General features: G+C 41.3%; 1 protein-coding gene across 2 annotated transcripts in view; it reads right to left on the reverse strand.

Moving 5' to 3' along the window:
* ctnnd2a (catenin (cadherin-associated protein), delta 2a) overlaps positions 1–20,827 on the reverse strand; it is a 191,463-nt gene that overhangs the window by 26,133 nt on the left and 144,503 nt on the right. For both annotated transcript variants that reach the window (XM_076080665.1, XM_076080664.1), the window contains exons 15-18: positions 16,317–16,434; positions 13,516–13,698; positions 7,697–7,870; positions 4,947–5,097 (exon numbers count right to left, since the gene is read on the reverse strand). In XM_076080665.1, the coding sequence (XP_075936780.1) occupies positions 4,947–5,097; positions 7,697–7,870; positions 13,516–13,698; positions 16,317–16,434 (626 nt within the window). The remainder of the gene's footprint in view (positions 1–4,946; positions 5,098–7,696; positions 7,871–13,515; positions 13,699–16,316; positions 16,435–20,827) is intronic.

The following is a 20,827-nucleotide window of genomic DNA, read 5'->3' on the forward strand; positions in this document are numbered from 1 at the left end:
GGAGGAAGAAAAAGAAAACAAAGACGCAGAATGAGATGGAGAAAAATGGGGTTAATATTCATGTTGTGGACAAGAAGGTGGGCATAACATTGTAAAGTGAAAATGAGGAGAGTGGGAACGGGGGCTTAACCAATAGGAGGTGTAATGTGACCAGAGAAGAAGACAAAGAAACACGACGACAGGGGTGACGGAGGGAGAAAGAGAAGAAGAAAGGAGAAATGTAGAGAAGGTGGAAGTGGACGAGTCATTTTCTTTCTTTGAAGTTTTAACGTTTTGCTTTTGCTTTTATCATTATTCATCATTTTAGAATATGTGATCATCAGTACTGCTTTTCTTACTACAGTCAAAAAACAAGTTACGGTGTCTTCTGCAACCAGTAAGCAGAGGAAACGGGTTATCAGTGCTCTCGGGTTTCTTGATGTCTCTGTGTCAAGCTAGAAAAATAATTCTGTGCTTCTTCTTGAGTGAATATCACTCATGCTTAAAAGTCTCAATGTTTTGATTCCCTAATCATTGATTTGATTGATATATAATCAAATGTAATACGATAGGATTAACTTTGAGACACTTAAATAACCTGAAGCAATATTTTCATAAAGCGTTTTAAAAAGCGTCACTCAAAAGCTTTCACATCCAACTTTGCATTACTATAGATTACATATTCAATGCAATCCCCAGTACACTGCAGGACTTCGCATTAGGATTTCATGTTTGGAATTTAAATTAAACCCTTACTACAGAATCCAGAAACTCAATTAAGTAGTAGTTGGAACCAGTCACTTCATACAAAACATTACATTAATTCATTAACTGTCTTAAATTAATAGAGATTTTTAATTAATCACTTTTTTCCATTAAACAGTAATTCTGGCTTGGTTTTGGTTGCGGGCACTGCATGTGTGTTTATGGGAGCCTTTAGTAAATGGGTGCTGTGTTTGAAAAAAAAAAAACACAGCGTCATTTTGTCATTCCAGTGCTGCTCCCAATTCATGTGTGTCAAATTACCATCTGTAAGTAAATGGGGAAGAATTGCGCTGACAGACGCTGCAGCAGTGAATGGGACTCATTTATTGCTACACAGGCATACAGTACATTATGCAAATCCAAAAATTATGAATGAGGTGAAATCAGGAGAGAGACAAAAAAACGTTGACAGATGAGAGGCATGATTTTCAGTGACATCAATATGCCCCTAAATCCCATTACAGAGAGATTGGAATATAAGCATACATATGTGGTTACAGTAGGTCTTTAGCTCACTCTTCACTTTCATCTTCCACCCTTATTCAGTCTGCCTAGCCTGACTAGGCCTCCCTCTGCTCTTTTCCTCTTTCCTCCTCTAGTCTTGTACCTCTCTTGCTCCTTCCCTCTTCCTTGTCTCGCTGCCATCCAGCGCTTTTCCAGAGGATTTTGACACTCCGAGGTTATTGCGAGCGAAAAATGATTCTCATCTCCGCTCACTCTGCCGAGCAAACCCCCATTCCCCCCACGCTGATGCTGCCAAACTCACCGACACTAACAGCTTATGACACACTATAGCATGAAGATTTGGTTTTTCATTTTTAGAAAGAGGTGATTTACTCTAGATTAGCCATGCACAATGGTATTACAATTAGGTGGAACTTGAATCTGACAAAGCCCCACAAACTGCTCTGTGAAATCGCTTTGTTTCTTCTGGTTAAACGGTTGTTTTGCAGAAGTGCGCGGTGTGAAGAAAAATGCCTTTGACTCGGAGTCACTGTGGTGAATAAAGCTTGTGAACATGGGCCAAATGGGGCTTGTCTCTTGGGAGTGCCTGGCCTCTACCTCTTTTCTGTCGACATGTATCAAATCCCACCTTGCCAAGAGCAAAGGCTCAACCCTGACTGATCCCTCTCACTTTTCTCCTCCTCCCTCCATTTTCCCTCTTCATCTCGGAGGCTTTCTGTGTTTCTGTGACATTGTGTGTCATTAACTCTGACTGTTGCTTTCTGGCTCATTTACCATGCGGATGTCTCGACACTTAGGAAGAGAAGTTGATGTGCCAGCTGCTTCTGAATGTAAACTGATGATTTATTCCACTGATACTGATCAATTTTATGAGATCTTAATAACGTCTGATGGATAAACAGCGCCAGGTTGCCATCACTGTCTTATTCCCTGAATCAACAACCCATCCAGCAGCTCCATGCAGTTTCCATCTGCTTTAAGCTAATTATTGATGTTTGCCAGGCAGTAAAACCACAACAGTGTTGGTTCATATAAAATCGTAGCCAAAAAGAGACACAAATTACCAGTGCAACATCGAGCAATAAAAGCTGATATTGTTTTCATTTGTTGGGAGACTAATCAGGGCGGGGCAGACAATCTAAAAGGCTGGAAAACACACAAAGACAGAAATCAAAGCTAAACATTTCACATGAGGAATGAGAAATGTTTGGCATAAGAGAGAATGTGATTTTTGGCCAGTTTAAATGGCTTAACATAGCTTTAATTCATCTGTTTTTTGAATATTTTAACCAAATTGAATCAAAAACTTCCTGTGTCACAGTAACCTATTAACTAGATTAGACGGTTAATAGTATGTTTTATGTTAACTGCAAAATGACAACAATTTCCCTCAAGATCTCAGTTTATTTGCAGCAGTGTATCTATTTTTAATCAAATCTGTCAACGCCTTCCTGATCGCTACAGGATGATCTGCAATGCCCCTAATTATCTCTCTCTCTATTATATACAGTATCTTTATTTGCCTCCATCACCCTATCTCTGTCTTATTTTCTCAGAAATAACACTGTGAGAGCTAATCACACGCAGGCCTTAAACCCTGTTACCCTGCAGCAGTCAAGCGTGTATTCAAATGAAAATGCCAAAAAACATTTCAATTGATTTTCCCAGGGAATTTGTATGTAATTACTTTATTCAATCATGCCTGTGTGTTTTGCTTGCCTTTCTGTCTATGAGGCACAAATGCATTACAGAGTCTACCTCTCTTTCCACAGCTCTCCTCTTTATCTTTCTCTGCTAATGACAATAAAAGACTTTAAATGTTAAAATTGACCAATTACCTCTCATATTTAAATGAAAACATGTTAATGATTTCCAGAGCAAAACATAGACCGTAAAAGGTCAAAGGAGAGAATTGAATAAATCATGTCCGTATTTTGACTTTGACTTTAATTGTATTCAAATGAGTCGTTTATTTTAATAAGAGAAAATGACTCAGTCAAACGTAATGTTAAGGCAGCTGAATCAGCATTTTGCCCATGTAATATTACAACACCCTAATGAAACCAATCTCATCAAACATTACACATTTATAAACTCTACCTGGTTGGTGGCAGCGGAATCACTAATACACTGCAGCGACAATTCTGTTTGAGTTGATATATGGAATGAAAATGCATTTAATTAAATGATGATGATAAAAAAAAATCTAAGTTCAGGTGGATGTTTGTGCCAAAGAAATTTCCTCCAGGGTTCTTGAGATATAGCGTTTCACGAGAATGGACCAGAAGGACGGACGTACAACCCAAAAACATAATGCCAGCGCTGGGCTTCAAAAAAGAAATGAACGCCCCTGTGAGGATTTCTCCGCCACCTAACTTTATATTCAACAGCAGGTGCATTGAGTAAAAACAAACAAACAAGAAGCAAAAGCCAATCAAATCAGGCTGAGACATTTATTTTTAGCAAAGGCCTCAATCATCCTGTAATCTGCTGCTTGCGCCAGACAGACCATCCCTGTATGGGCGTATTGAGCTTTGCCGGCAGCATTCCTGGTCGTCCTTACAACACTCTGGCAAAGACCCAGAGAGGCTCCAGAAGCCCCCGCCTGAGACTGAGGGTAGCAGGGTTGCCATAGAAACCACTGAGCCCACCAGGAAGCCGAGAAACTCGGAGAAACCACAGACAGAAAGGTTGCTGTAACACGCGCCCATACTATACACACACCCAAACTCAAACAGATTTGTAGGCGCAGAAAGAAACACTCATCCAAACACTCATCATCAACAATAAGTGTCTTATTGTTGTAGGTTAACCAGTGATCCCTAGTCCCTGTGTGGTGATGCTGCCCGTCTGTTCGACCCACACTTGCTTTTTAAAGCCCAATGCAAGCCTTTGATTTGATCATATCTTCTGCTACAATATCTATCTTCCTCTCCTTTCAGACTTTCTCTCTTAACTTCACATGTTCTACCAGTTTATTCTATTGACTTCCCTCATTAGCCTAATTCTCTCACAACAAACACAACGTGGCCCTTTGTTAATTAAATTATAACGCATGGCTTCATCCACTAGTCAGAAAAAAGAAAAAAAAAGACAACTATATTGCAGTAGCCTCAGCAACTATCACACTTCGACCATCATGGCATCGTAACGTTTGACATCTGTTGAGCCCTGTAAAAGCTCATTTGAAGTTTCAGCTCATTGTGTAGACTTGATCCTAGTTTGTGATTACCAATTAATGGTGTAAATCATTGACAATGAATTTAATGTGCCAAAATCCCCCAGCAGCTCCAAAGTTGTGCTCCTGGCTAGCATGGTGGAGGAAGCCAGGTGAGCCGTCATACTATGTTATTCCGAGGTGACTACAGGCTGGCATTAGTGTTGAATTACTTCTAATTGGAGCAACTGGCTACAGGCTCTTTGCCCTTGACTTACACCACTTAACACAAGCTTGCATACAGTAAACAAGAGCAATGCGTTAGAAACCGACCAAAGTGGAACGGATACGAGAGAATGCAATTAGAGATGTAAATGGCCTTCAGGTTACTCTTTACAAACCTACAACAGAGACCACAACTGAGCATTACAGGGCAGGAGTCCAAATTCATGTAACTTCATCAAGATTCAAAATGACAGTGATCCAGGCAATGATTTCATGTAACAGTTGGGGGGGGGGGGGGGGGGATGCTTCACCAACGAATAGAATCATAATTGGAAAAGCGTTTATCAGTACTCACCAATGAGCTCCTTGTTCCTGATGTCCAGGGCCATATTTCTGAGAGCGGTGGCCACGGCACACACCACCTTGTCGTTGTCTATCCTCAGTAACTCCACCAGGATGGGAAGGCCTTTCTCCTTACGTACAGCCGCCCGGATGTACACCGACCACTGGCAGGGAGAAATCAGAGGGAAGGCTGTTAGATAGCTAAACATGTTATTGCATGAATAGCAGCCTGGCAATAGTATAAAAAAAACAATCCCACTGTGTATTTGTGGTGGAAATGAAACAGGAAGATTGTTGGAGTTTTGTGACAATTTGCAGCATTTTCAGGATCTAGAAAGTAAAGAAAATTTCTATTTGTAAAACCTAGTTTTTACGAGGCGACAGCAATTACAATTATCCACACAGCATAAACAAAAGGCAGGGCATGGCAACAATACGGAAATGATTCTCTTTTGCTTGTGACACTTGTTTGGTTCCCTTAATAGGAACTCAGCATGCCTGTGCATTGTGTAATAGGTTATTTTCAATGCACGCATTTGTATTCCTCCACTGTCTTATCATCACTATGCTGACTACTTTCTTTCTTTCTTTCTTTCTTTCTTTCTTTCTTTAGCCAGACAGACAAACTAACAGATTGGGGTTAAAGTGGTTGCAGTAGGAAAAAGGAAAAATAGAGACAGACAAAGCACGACGGTTGTGGAGTGGGAGATGTTATCCAGGGTTAATATGAGAGGGGCTGAGGCATTACACTGACTCTCAAGTGATATACTGTGAGAGGGAAAATTACACGAACGATAGAGGAGAGTTTTGAGCTTGGACACCACTCTGTCCTCCCTCAATAACTATCAAGCTACGCTTAAATGGACTACCGCTCGACCCTAAACGGCTAAAGTGGTGCCGCCTTGTGGGTCAACTGTAGAACAATGGGGATGTGCCAAACAGCACCCAAGAATAGATATTAGTAAGCGAAAAGAATATCCAAGGTATGTTAAGGTTAAAACACATAATTGTTTTTCTTAAAGACCAAAAGGGGCAAACTATGGTTCAAATAATCATTTTAGGAAATAATTCACCCTTTGAGGGAAAGGATCATAATGTATTTACCGTACGGTCTTAACCAAGAGCTTAGTGAGCAGAACGTAGAGGGAGTCAGCAGTACGCGAACACAGCTTCTTTGGAAACTGTTTCCAGCACTATTCTCAAAGTCAGGAGAGGAGACACAGCAAAGCACACACACGCACGCAGTAAGACCCCAAAATAGATAATGGGATTTCCTGAAGACCACCTGCCTCCTTCTCCCTTGGCTTTCTATAGCCTCCTCTGCCATCATCTCCGCTCTGTTTCTCTGTCCATTCCACCAGCAATGGAAACTCACAAAAACCAAAAACAGATACACACACACAACTCCCACACACATTTCCAGAACCACAGAGACATCCCTCTCAACCACAGCGCGCTAACTCGTCTGTTAACTGAATCAGTTCAACTTTTCATGTACAGCAAAAGTAAGCTAACCTTTTTGACTGAGCATTATTGAGCACATAAACATGTCCATCAACATTCTCACACAGCCTGTTTACAACCAACAATGCCTGACGCAGTTTCCCAAGGTCATTCCCAGATTAAGCCCTCACACCTTCTGCCTTTTAGCCCCACACACCTCCCTCAAGGCTAAAGCTGCCTTCACCAATTTCTCCAATATTGCCGCATGACTCATACATTATGACCATCTAGCTGTTTCCATCAGTCAGCTGCTGTTGAACCTTGGCTCTATTCCCTGGTGTGCTCAGGCTTGGAGCCTTTACATTATTACAGTAATTGCATTGCTGCTAAACAATATTATATACTATAAGGACACACAAAACATGGGCTTGTGCTCGAAATATTTCAAAGTCAGCAGGATGGTGTAGTGAGCAAATAGAACACTATTCCAACTGATTGAGTTTTCGAGTTGTTTATCCTCTGTACTCTGTGGCATTTGCTGCAACCGAATCAGCCTTTGGATTTGTATCAAGCCTGAACTGAACTGGAACCAGGTGATCAAGGTTGCATTTTGTTCGCACACGCCCAACCTGTCTTGGTGTCCTTGTTGATATTAAACACTTTGTTAACTTTTTTGATGGATATATTCCTGCCATGGAAATTATATTTTTTACTCAGCAAGGTCATTCCGATTTATATTTGCCCATCCTGCAAAAATCCATCCCTCTCTATGAATCTATCTCTACCACATTACTTAGCCAGAGCTATGTACTGTACTACATCATTGTGTGTGTGAAAGGACGCTTTTTCAATGGCACAGAGGGCTGGGTGCAGAGCAGTTCTTGGTCACAGGCTGTGAGAGTTTCAAAAAAAGGACTCGGTCATCAGATAGGTAGCCTACACACATAATCACACAGTTGCACACACACATTCATGTACACACACACACACACACACGGTAGTTTGTCTTACTTACGATATGAATACTGTTTAATCTGTGGTTTATCCACACAAATAATTGATGTACAATTGTTTGCTGTTGCATTTAATGCACGGCGGAGAAAAGACAAATGAATCCCTTTCTTTCATACGAATGGACAATTAAATGGGTATAAATGAACACATTTACAGTTTCCTATCTTTACCTGCAACACCAGTGCTTGCATGTGGTTTTCGGTATACATGATTATACTCTTGGGCAATTTATGTGTGACAAAAAAAAGTGAAGTGAACAAAAAAGACAGCAAAGCGTTTGGGAAACATTTCAAACCTAGCCGTTACCTTCCAGCTGCCTGCGGCCAGGTTCTGCAGAGCCCCGGCTGCTCCCTCCAGGGTGTCGGGGTTGGAGCATTCAGACAGCAGGGTGAGGTAGGGTTTGACGATGGTGGGGTGCCACAGCATCTGAACCCCTTTGGGAGGCTCCGCTGTGTCCGGAAAGGGGCCCACGCCATCCCACTGTGAACGAGGAGACAGAGTTAATCATTTTTATGTTAAGCAAGGTGAGATGCTAACCACTGGCGGTCTTATCTCTATAAACAGACTCTGCATTCAAATGTAGGATTTCATAGAAATTCTTTGGTTGAATGCAGGTAAATGGTCCTTGTGGCGAGTAAAAGAGGCAGAAGGCACCGTTCATGAACTGAAACACACAGGGAAAGTCGCAAGTCGAAAACACGGCCAACTCCAAAATCGGACAACGCCGTGGTAGCAACCTGTCAAACACAAGGTGGCCACACCCTAAAGCAAACCCTGCTTTATCATCTATTTTAATCTAAATGGGACCATACTTTACAAACTGCACATCATGCTGTGTTGAAGAAGACTTGAAACTGATAGAGACCATAAACTCATTACAATGTTTACTGATGTAATAAATCAAGTGAGAAGTAGCTTCATTTTCTTACTTATAGACAATTGGACTTCTTTTTGCAACCAGAGGAGTCACCCCCTGTTTAAAGCACTTAATGTTGAAGAAATGTTGGTGAGCCTTCACTTAACATACCTAAGCAGCATTCATTCAGTTTCCCTACTCATCCCCTTTGCATTTGGAAATTCATCTGATTCCATATTTGCAATATTCATGAAAGACAGATATCTGTGGATGGGTATTCTCATGCGTCTAAGTGCATGCATTACTACATCTTCATTCAGTACCCTCTGACCTATTAAAAAGTCAAAGAGACGCTGAGTAAATCGCTCCCTGTCGACATGCTTTGTAGGAAAGATTGGTAATGGAGGGGAGAAAGGGCAACAAAATAGAAAGGCAAGAGATGCATGTGAAAACAGAGACTATGAGGGAATGTTTCACTCCTACATTTGCTTTGAAAAATAAACCTAAAGCTCCATTCCCTTTTACCTCCATCCTCCTCCTCACCTCCACTACAATGGAGTCTCTTGATGTATGAACCTCTTTGTTGAGTGACATGCCCAGACCTCTTTCCCGTAGGCATGAACCCACAGCTAACTCTCTTTCTCTCTCTCCTCTTTTATTTCTATTTCATTCCTTTCTCTCTTGTTTGACATTAATATCTCCCCCTCCTTTTCTCTCCTGTTGATTCCTTCTCCCTCTCCCTTGACTTTTCTCTCTCTCTCTCTCTTTCTTTCTTTCTTGCTTGCCTCCATCCCTCCCTAATTTCTTATTCTATTTCCATCCTTCTCTCTCCAGTTCTCAGTTTTTCCTCTCCCTATCGACCTTCTCGGTTTCGCTCTACTGCTTTCCCTCCTCCCCTGGTCTCAAGGTAAACTAGGCTAGTGTGCGTCTTGAGAGAGGTGCTGTAGAGTGTGTATGTGTGTGTGTGTGCGTGACTGTGTGTGACTGTGCGTGCCTGCATATTTTTGTCTATACATAGATTCTCTTATCATAAAATCAAAGGCGTCTTTTTAGTTTGAAGTGTGTATAACAAGAGGCATCAACTCTTGCGCAGTAATGTACTTTCTGTTGCCTACAGACATCCTACACACTAAATCTGAATGTATGATGTTAATTTGTGTAACTAAAAGGTTCCAATGATTAAGTGTATCAAAGATTTTCAAATGTATTTCCTTCAGTACAAGACACAAAAACATTTTTATAAGAATGTGAATTTCCATACATCATTGTTTGTATCCTGTGCCTGCATGGTAAAGAATCGTAAAACACTAAAGCTGCCACATTCACTGCGGCTTGAGCTCCACATTGTCTGCTATGGGGATCAGGTTATTAAGTTGCAGGTGTGCAGCTTGACAATGCCAGTAAAATAAATGATACATTCCCATTCAAGTTATCTGGTCAGACATCTGAATACCAATGTTATCTATTTATGTGTGTGAGTGTGTGTGTGTTCCAGTATCCATTAGGAGTGTTTAGGTCCAGTTCAGGCTCCAGTGCTGATCCCTCGCCTTGCTGTCTTAACCTCTAATAAATGATTAAGGAGACTACATTGCAGTCTAACTGCTTGAGTCTCTCGCTCACTCAGTTTCTCTATCCATCACTTCCTTGTCTCTCGCTCTCTCTCTCTCTCACCCAGTCTTATGGCTCCGAGCCTCCTCTTTCCGTCGGTGCCTGTCTGTCTCTCACAACTAATCAAATCAAGAGGCAGTAAAGAGGAAAGGAAAGATGTACAGAATAGAATCAAGAATAAAATAACACATTTTTTAAACCACAACGCTAAGAAAGCCTGGCAGGGACTACACATTATCACAGGTTATAAACCTAAACGCATACCGTGCAGCCATTGAATGATGACTTGATCCATTTGTTTTTGTAGATTTGAGTAAATTATGCGCCGCAGCAGGCCGAAGCAGTTGATATAGCCACGAGTTTACCAGTTAGTGGCATCAGGAATACCCACAGTTTTAACCTGTTAAGGCTGGCAAATCTCAGAATCCGGATGACATTGGCTGGAAGGTCTTACAGTCATATGCTGATTAACTTGCATCTCATTTTCAAAGGATTGCCTGACCAGTGGACGCTGCCTTTGATTGTACCTGTGCCCAGTTGCCCTTACCTCAGTACATACGAAGTGCTTTGAGCAGATAGTATTAAAACATCTATTCACCATTCTTGGATCATTATCAGTTTGCATACTAGTCAGAGCGGGGGGTTGAGGATGCATTGCTCATAATGAAGAACAGCATGTTTGAACACCTTGAACAACCTCTCAGTCTTGTAAAAATTGGGTTGTTCAATTTAGCAGTGCGTCTAACACCAACCCCACCGGCTGGTAGGCAAACTGCTGGATCTATGGGTTGATCCAAGGCTCATATGGATAAATGATTTTCTTCTGAATCGTACCCAGCAGGTTAGATTCCACACAGTCATTTCCTCTTTTAAGTTTGTAAATCCAGGAGCCCCAGAGGGCTGTGTTTTGTCTCCCATACTGTATACACTGAATACCAATGAGTGTCTCCACTCACACCTTCTTTTAAGTATTCAGATTATACAGTCTTGGTGGTTTTGAAGATGAGGTATAGGGAACTATACATTAAATGGTGTTCTGGCAATTCTCCTGAGGTCAATGTGACTAAAGCAATGGACATGGTCATAGATTTTAGACGTAGAAGAAGTGAAGTCCCACTCACCAAGGTTAATAATAAACCCATCAAAAGAGTTAATACTTACAAATACTTAGGGATAGAAATGGATGACCAGCCATGAATGTGCTACTGCAAAGTTATCTTGCATCACAGCTGGATTCTCACAATGTCACAAGATCACGTGAGAATCACAGGATAATATATCAAACAAAAATCCATCCAATCAAACTTTAAGTGATGTTTGTGTCTGGTAAGCCAGAGCATAGACCAATTAGCATCCTGTGAGGTGTGTCCGAGACGACACGTTCAAAACCTAAAGAGGTTAGCGTATAAGCTGCAATAGCATCAGTTATATCAGAACTGGAGAATATTTTCATTTGAAAGAAGAGCTTAGAGCGGCACTGAAGGCTTCTCTTGATTGGAAAAGATGTTTTTTGTTCTTCTCCCGACAGGCTTTGTCCAAAGTTTGATTGACAGATGGTTCGGGCAATCTCCTTCCAAGTATTTCTTTAAAGTGGCTGCCCTTTCCCAGACAGTTTCCAATGACAGCTTCTGAGATGGTTCAGGTTAACTGCAAATGTCAAAAATCTACAACAGCGAATGTTCTTCCAAGGGAAACTGTACAGTTTCGATTTGGTTGTAATGTCTTGCAACTGTTTTACAAGCCCATCCCACCAAGCATCCTGTCCTTTGGCCTTATTTTTGTGTTTGATAACATGCCCAACCAAGATCAAAATAGGTTGCACTGCATGATCAGGTTGGTGTGTGGGGTCATTGGGGCGTTATTATGAATCCCACAGCTTTTCTCTGCAAGACCCGGCCTGTGTAGCATTCAGGCGCTAGGATTAGCCAGGGGTCCATTCTCGCTGAGGTATCAGTAACCTGATATGTTCAGGTCTTATGCCCTGATCAATGGGCTATCCTGACCCTAACTACTTGAGGTCAATGCCTAACCTCAACCAATTGTCTCTGCATCAACAATCTACGCAGGGCGGGTCTTGCCAAGAAATGCAGTGGGATTCATATATACACGTCACTGGATGTGACCAGATGTCAGCTGCTCAGTTGTGTAAAGATCTCATTCTGAGTAAGGCTGATTGCATCCTCAGGGAAGTGACCCTTCTCAAACTCTATGCTACAGGTTCCAACTAAGCTATTGGGGCAAAGGAAGGATGCTGAATGGGAAAATAAGAGCAGCAAGATTCAGAAGCGCTTTGTTGCTTCAGCAATTAGACTTCCAACAGAGAGGGACAGTCCAAAAACATAGAATGTGATGTTGTTTTGTACAGAGCTATGTGGAATGGAAATTATTATGCAGTACTTGTATGGTGCAATATCTTTTTTAGTTGCTTATAATATTGATGTAGTCTCTTTATTTGTGTGTGTGTCAGCGTATGCTAGATCGAGGGTGCTTGGAATTGTGTGTGTGTGTGTGTCTCTCTCTCATAGCAAGAGTTCTACTATCCCACCCAATTCAGAAAGGTTCTGATAGAGTTTTGGCCATTTTGTTGTGTAAAGCTTTTAAAATGCACTATATTAAAACTTTATTTCTTCCTTTCTCCTCTCTCTCTCTCTCTCTCTGTCTGTGCATATGGGTATCAGGTGTTTCAAGACACAAACGGCAATTGGAAAGAGCAAAAGAGGCAGTGTAGCAATGAGTTGCATTAGCTTGGAGACCCAATGGCTAGTAATGGATGAAATAAAACAAAACAAAGCTCTGGGTCTCAGGTGTGGTTTGGGTCTCAAATATCAGTCCAGTTAAGTATGGTTGGGTATTAAGGATGCAAGTACGGGCTGTGTTTGTGCCTCGGATTTGGGCCCATGGACAATTTTGACATACACACAACATAGTCTAAGAGTGTGCTTTTGACTTCAGGAAAACATGCAGTCTCGTCCATGGAGAGAAGTCCACCTCTACCTTAACAGACTTGGAAAGTGCAGAAGAGACTAGACCGCAGGGAAGGGGGAGAGCAAAATCCAACTGAGAATGATTGGTTAAAAAGTGTGAAGAAAAAAACTTCTTGGCCCATGTATTGGCTTATGAGCCAATACATTATAAAAGAAGCCAAAGGTTTTCAACTCAGCATGCATAATACTCTGTGATGTGTGATTTCCATTATTTACCACACACAACCCTGTTGAAGGCACGGCTACTTCAACCACTCACACCGCGTTCCTGCTTCATCATGAAAGAGGTCTTCATTTTTCACCCATGTGTAAACATGCAGATGGGGGACAAATTAGAGTAAAATCCAGAATAAACAAGTGAGAGGCTTCCATAGAAGGCACAAGGGTTCATATGGCCTTTCCAGTCACATGATCTCAACCAAATTGACCACCTATGACAGAATATGGACTGGTGTGGTAGACTGCGCTCTCCACAGCCATCATCTATACTCCAAACGAGGAAGAGTGGTGTTCGTTTCTCCAGTAGAGTACCACAAACCTTTTGCCAGAGCATTGAATCTATTCTAGCCAAAACTATATTTTAAGGTATGGACGCACATTTTTCCATTCACTGTATTCATTCCATCAAATTATATAATAGTTATTTTCCTTACACTCATCATCACGTCTGTCCTTACCTGATCGGCCCCCTTCTTTTTCTTCTTCTTCTTGCCCCAGCAGCCAGAGCTCTCTCCGTCGCGGCCGTTGGCGTCACAAAGCAGGCCGTCCAGCTCCTCTAAACCCCCTTGCTGGCCCTTGGACGTCTCGGCAGCCAAACGGTACGACAGGTTTCTCAGGATGCAAACACAGTTCTCTACAGTCTGGAGATAAAGCGAGTCGGGAGAGATGAAGTGAATTAGGAGGAAGAAAAGGTAGGGAGAGGGTTGAGGGGATTAAAAAACACAGATATGAACGAATAAAGTGATAACGTTGAGGTGGAAGATTTGTGTTTGAAGCCATTTAATGAAACATCTCGCTTGAAAACACAGCATAACGTAAAGTCAAAGCACGCTGCTAAAAACCGCCCACCCACACTTTTACACTGTTGGCCTTCCACCCCCACCCACGAGCCAGGCAGACGAGGAGAGTGAGAGATGGAAAGCGACAGAAAGGAAAGAAGAAAGATAATCTCACAGGTAATATGCCTCTGTATTTTGTTAGCTCCGACTTTGAAATGAAATTAGAAGAAACAAAATCAAATGAGGAAAAATGACAAGCCCAATATATTGTATCACACCCCATTAAACACCAAGTTTAGAAGCGAACCTGCTGCGCGTGTGTGTGTGTGCATGAGAGCAAACTAATTCTTACAGGGAACGGTGTCTATGCTTAAGTGTGCACTTTCACCGAGCGTGTGTACTTGCACGCGTGTGTTTAGTATCACTGAGAAAGGGGAGTCATCGAGTCAGCAGAGTGGAAATTAACAAAGACAAATCATCAATCTTCTCTCCGTCTGACCGTTGGATTACACAAAAAAAGAACCAAGGAGTATAATTGAACAGCCTCAAGAGATGCAACAAACAAAACAATGTCTCACTCCAGCGAGCTGCAGTCATGTCTGAAATTCTATTCACATGCTATTATAGAACGATGTCGGAGAAGTTTTATTTACAATTTACTTTGACATTTCATATTTCGATCTGTTATTTCACATTCATTCAGTACCCTGTTCTTTCCAGCTGCAGGGTTTAGGGAACAAAAAGACTTTCAAAATGATTATGTGGTACTTCTTGTCTCCGCACGAAGGGTCAGAGGTAGGGGGCCAGTTACCAAACAGCAACCGCACAACAAAAATTCCATTCTTATTAATTATATAAGAATCTACACAGCAAACGAATACGAGACCACAGCCATTGATGTTGATAAAAGGCTTTGTGTGTATGACCTTGTGTTTCTTTCCACACTGTGCTTTTAGAATACGCTTGTCCATGACACTCCTCTGGGACACTAGATGACATACATTAATGGACTTACAGTATACTTCTCCCTGCAGTAGCAACCGCATTTAATGCAAGCTGTTAAATATCAGCATCATAACATCGATACAATATCAGCATCATATTGGATGTGTATGTAGAATGATGAGCTAAGTCTATTAGGTCTTGTACCATCATTTCAAATGACTGTATCAGCTATGTTAATGAGTTCTTAGCTGTGTGCAGGTTCATACTGTGAAACCTATTTAAGTGACTCTAAAGCTTCCTCACATCAGTGCAATCCCTTGCAGCATTATAGATTGTGTTTAATGGGACAATCGACTATAAAACATAATTGTCATATAGTGGATATTCCTCTGATCTTGCACATTTCTGTCTGGATCTGTGAACATGAAAGGCAGAGAGGAAAGAGCGGAGACTGTCTAGATGATCAAAATGCAAATCCTGAAGAATGCTGAGAGTGATGGTGAGGGGAGTTTTTGTGAGAGCACGAACTGAGTTGGAACTGACTATACAAGTATATGGGCACATAAACTGGTTGGTAATCAGTGATAATGTTACTTTAACAACCTCGGCGTTTGTTTTCAAACCATTTCTGCTGAGACTGAAAAGAATTTGCACAAAGTAGAGGTAAAGTGGATCAATCAGTTTTTGACTCCTTGAGCTCTACTATATTTATATGCCAGACCAGATTAATCTCCCACCTAAACAGGCAGATGAGTAGAGAATGTAAGGTGGCAGTCTGGGCAACGCACGTGTGCAAAAATGAAGCAAAAAAGGCAGTACAAAACGAGCACATGGCTAATGTGCGTTGCTATTTCAGCAGTGGCCACGTGCTGGTTCACCTGCCAATCAGTCTTTGTTACTGAGGTGACAGCAGTACTCCTCTGGTGACTGCCGTCAGATGGTGAAGAAGGGCAGGCGGTTAAGCAGTGATTAAAGAAGGCCATTTAGAGAAGCTGGGAGACAGGGAGACCTTGAGAAGTCAGCCATCCACAACATTGTTTATGTAGTATTAACTGGCCCCCACATACTCCGTCATGAGCACACAGACAGTATACGCTCCACACCAACGTGAACGCGTCCTCACACAGGAAAACACAAAGTGAACATAAACCCGATCAACTTTGACTACTGGCAGAGATACATTGGCAGCAGGAAGTGCTGCAACACTTTGAATTTGAAAGCTTTAATTTATCATGAATAAAATGTGTTGATGAACTGCACACTCCTTGAAAACTAATATTCATCTTCCTTGTGGAAGCTGGCAATGAAAGGAGTTTTTCTTTTTTTTTTTTAATTATTATTATTTCTCACCTCCTGTGCAATGAGAAAAATTCAGCAGTTTGTCTGTGTCTACAAGAGAGGGAACGAGGCACGCTTTCTCTCTTGCAGGTTTGAAAATGCACATTTACTGCTTGACAATCTTTTCATTAATGCATTTATACAGTCATGCACATTACATAACACAAGCTAAGATGCTCACACACACACACACACACCTTGCTGTCGATCTCGCTGCTGCCCAGAGAGGTCTGGATGACGTAGAGCAGAGCATCTGTCAGGCCGTCACACTCCCTCATCCTTCGTCTCGCCTCCTCACCGGCAGAGCTTACATTCCTGCAACACAGATACAAAGAACACTGATCAGAGTCTGTGTGTACGAGTCTGTGTGTTTGCCAAACAGAAAGAAAAAGAAAAACAAATGAGAAGAGTAAGAGAGTTGGTGAGGAGGGAAGATAAGACAGGAAGACAGATGAAAGAAAAAAATTAAAGCTGGTAACGAGGGGTGTAGAGAGAGAGAGAGAGAGAGAGAGAGAGAGAGAGAGAGAGAGAGAGAGAGAGAGAGAGAGAGAGAGAGAGAGAGAGATACTGTTAAACCTGGCAGCTCTCCCTAAACTAAACAATTGAAAATGGAACATTCAAATTCTGGATACATCTCAATCTATGCCCCGAAGGCTCGCTTCATTTTAAAGCACTTGACTTGAGTCCAAAAAAAAAAAGAGGAGGGTGAAAAACAAAAAAGCCGCTTTAGTCAGACAGTTGGTTGCTGAACTTCACAGCCAACACTCACACCAACGCTGCTTTGATAATTTCGCAATATTGTAACATTTATTATTAGCAGCTTTGCCAATGTGACGCACCAAAATAATGAATAGAATTTGAATTGAACTGAAGGTACAGGTGGGTGGTGTTGGGTTGGATTTGTTTGGGTTTTCAACATGGAGCTGTCTGCGATACAGATACACTCAGTCCCAGACATTGACTCATTTGGCTGTGTCAATAGAATAGATATGAAACCGAGGTGTATGGTACCAGATAGACTATTAGATTGAATATTGCATTTCCTTTCCTGAACACAAGAATGAAAACACACAGCTAAATGTTTATAGAACTTCAAACACGACCTGATTTAAAGTCACACAATATTATCCATTGACCAGAGCATAACAGCGCTTACATTGCAGTAACTGACTCTACAGGGATTATTGATGATGTAAATTCAGTAGGAAATATTTAGAAAATTGAGAAATGAGTACATTTAGTTTACATTGAATAACAACTTGGAAGGGAGCCATGCCAGCAATAGGAGACGATATCATTTTGACATATAGTACACACTTTGTGTTTCCATGCTGCTATAAAGACAAAATAGCAGGCAGGTTAGTGCTCAAACACGCCGCTTTCTTCTAACAAGTTCCTGGAGTTTGGTTTCCAACGAAAGCTTTAAGAAAATAGAAAAGCAAGAAATGTTTTTTAAGTGTGTCTCTGTGTGTATCGTGCTGTCGGCAGCCTTTAGGGAAATCAATATTCGAGCCATAGCAGGCATAGTGAAGTATGTGTGTGTCTGTCTAATAACAAATACCAAAGTGACAAATGTATACACAGTCTTAAAATCTCATTGTCACAACCACGCAATATATTTCCTTAGCGTAGTCACAATGTGCAAAATCAGTCCTTGTAAATTCTGTTCATAGAGACGATGGAAGGAGAGTGCTGTCCTCTAAAATTGTTATATTGCACAATAGTGTGGCTATTAGTGTAGTGATAGTTATAGAGGGGGAATACATTGCTCTATTGGCTGTCTCAGTATTCATTTCTGTGGGGTGTTTGACTGAGGATGGATCGATTCATCACAGAGGGACCCAATCTGACTGTGTGTTTGGATGATGTCTGCTTGTGAGCTTCCTTAAAACACTTTACTCAGTAGTTTTAAACATAACTTCATCATATAAATCAATAGTATCAATATTATTATCAATATTATCAAAGCACAAATCTGTTTCTCGTGGCTGGGGCTCGAAAAGTTGAGTTCTTGGAGTTTGCAAATATGTCAGTGTCAGCATATACCATTCCATTATGGCCTTAAGCTGCAACACAACTGTGGGAATATACAGCCACAGCTCTTATGCTTATTACATCTCTGTATTTATAGGCTGGTGTTACACACTGGACCTTTATTTAAAACCTCTTATTCTCGGAGCCGTTTTTGAGGTCTCTGAGCGAAAAAGCATAGCCCTACAAAACTGACCATAGCTCTGTAACTACAAGGTCGATTTTAATAATTTTTGTTGATATAATCAGATCACAACACCTGTGACATAGTTTACATTGGTCATATTGTGAATATGTTGCTGGTTAATATAGAAAATAAGACATAACACAGCTGAAATTGAAAATATTCAGCCTCGCCTGGGAAAAATGCACTTTCAGTGATAAAAGGTTATTGAAATAATGCAGCTAGCTCCCTGAATCTTTCCCAAGTCATAGCATAACTGATCAGTAGTTATTAAAAAAAGGTTAAAGTGGAATAAAGTGGAATAAAGTTAAGAATAAGAGGTTTTAGTCAGGCGAGGCCATCATTTTCGAACCAGCTGTTGCAGCTCTTACATTGTACTTTTATACACTATATAACTATATATTTCACTTTCTTTATCACTCATATGATTCAATACATCCAAATACAGATAATAGGAATCATATTCATATTCATAACATCATCAGAGCCAGTTTTGGCTGTCATCTGTAGGATTTTCTCATTTCATGTGTGTGTGTGTGGCTGGATCTCAGCCTATCCTCGGTCGATTTCCAAAAACAACCCCTCCTTAGACGCGTCACAGGCTTAGGAAGACTCGTGCCAAGTATGGTGGTGATCGTCAAAAGATTTCATACAATAAAGTTGCCAGAAGTGACGCGTGTACCCCGGCGGAAATTTCCGGTCGCAGGCAGTCTGACCACTCGCCCAAGCCCCCTTGACCGCTCTTATTCTGGAAACAAGTCGGAAGTCAACAGTATGCAGTTGGCAGCAATGACTACAGCTTTGGAACGGAAATTCCGCGACGTTATTATCCATATTTTGAGAAAACTTGGGCACATACCCACGATTTGTTTCGGCGAAGTTCAGCATGAAGGTACGTTTGATCATCCACAACGGTTTAGTGCTTCTACGGATCGTAAAACAGAAGTTAGTTACGTGTTCCGCCACGTGTGCTAATGCTATTACATGCTTTGTATGACTGGGTAGCTGTTAGCATGAGGGCACAAACATTGATTTACTGTACTCATAGCGCCGATTTCTGGCCCGGATTTGGTGCTTTTATGCCACGATATACTTGTGCTTATATGAGTAGCCTATAGTTGTCTTTGGAGTTTATAATAAGTGACTTATATGATGTTGTTGTCCAGACGTTGCTGGTTCATCGAAAAAAAAAAGTGGCCGTGTCCACACTACTGGCTAATAATCATGCTATTTTCCGCATGTGAGTTTGAGGGGTTCTGAGCCCGAGAGCCCCCAAATTTGGGGGCGTCGTGCTAAAGAGGTTATTAAGGACCATACTGCAGTATAACCTCCATTACGCTGCCTTACCGATAAGGGGGGCATGGGTACAGATGACACAAAAAAAAGAGAGCAAGAAATCAGAAATAATTAACAAACCAATTTATAAAGTTTGGCAACGTGAGTTTAAAACTACTTTCTGGTGAAATGTCAAGAAATGTCAAGAAAACACACGAGATGGACAATAGAGTCGAGAATGAGGAGACAACGCGATTCATCCATCACATTGGCATTATAAAGATATCACAGCTGCTTCCCCACTCTACGAGATGAGGTCAATCATTTATTGTACTGATGAGAAACGAGTGAGAGAGAGGAAGACACGGGAACTCAATTACAACTTCAAGAGAAGGTCAAGTCATTTTCACCCACGCTGAATGCTAATGGAGAAAACAAGCTTAGCAGAGACACAATACTCTGCCGAGTCAATATAAAACAACAGAACAGCGAAAAACACTTCACCTTCACTAATGTTTAAGCAGCGAAGACAGGAGGCGGGTGGGTGAGAAAGTGAGAGGGTGGAATATGTATTGCTTTAAAACGCTCAGCCTTGAATGTGTTGACTACTGAGATTCGCATCAAGTTTTTTTTATCTGATGCCTTATCATGGGTGGAGGTGAAGGCACCTGGCTGTGCGACATAAATGTTTCACTTAAAAGAAGTTAAACAAAACGGTGACGTTCGCCAGTATTGATGTACACTGTAGAGACAGAATGAGTGCCTGCAGATGCCCTTGCTTCTGCTGTCAATAGATTAGACAAGAATCTAATGTTCTTAAAAAAAAAAAGGAAAAAAAGGCCTGAAGGCCATTATCATTCAGTTTTTTAAAGACTGGGATGTACTTAGACTATTCAGTATACTGAGCAATGCTGAAAAATAAGTTTTAATCCTTTCTGACCAGATTTGATAAAAGTACAATTCTGCAAGTTCTGTTTCTTGCACAAATTGTATTCAACACAAAATCAAAAATAAAAGATATAAATATCTTTAATTTGCATTTCCATAACAGCCTCGTGTTTTTTTTCAGACTGACAATTATTACCACAGACCAATGACGTCCCAGCGAGTGGTGCAATAATCCCATCAGGTGTGGGAAAGGTTCATTTTGCTGAATGATTTCATCCATGGCCCTGCTGAACAACGAGGAGCGAAGCCAGATCCCGACGGACTCCATTG

This window comes from Anarhichas minor, unplaced genomic scaffold (assembly GCF_050575085.1).
Source record: "Anarhichas minor isolate MPS153535 unplaced genomic scaffold, ASM5057508v1 ptg000074l, whole genome shotgun sequence".
NCBI classification, from domain to species: domain Eukaryota; kingdom Metazoa; phylum Chordata; class Actinopteri; order Perciformes; family Anarhichadidae; genus Anarhichas; species Anarhichas minor.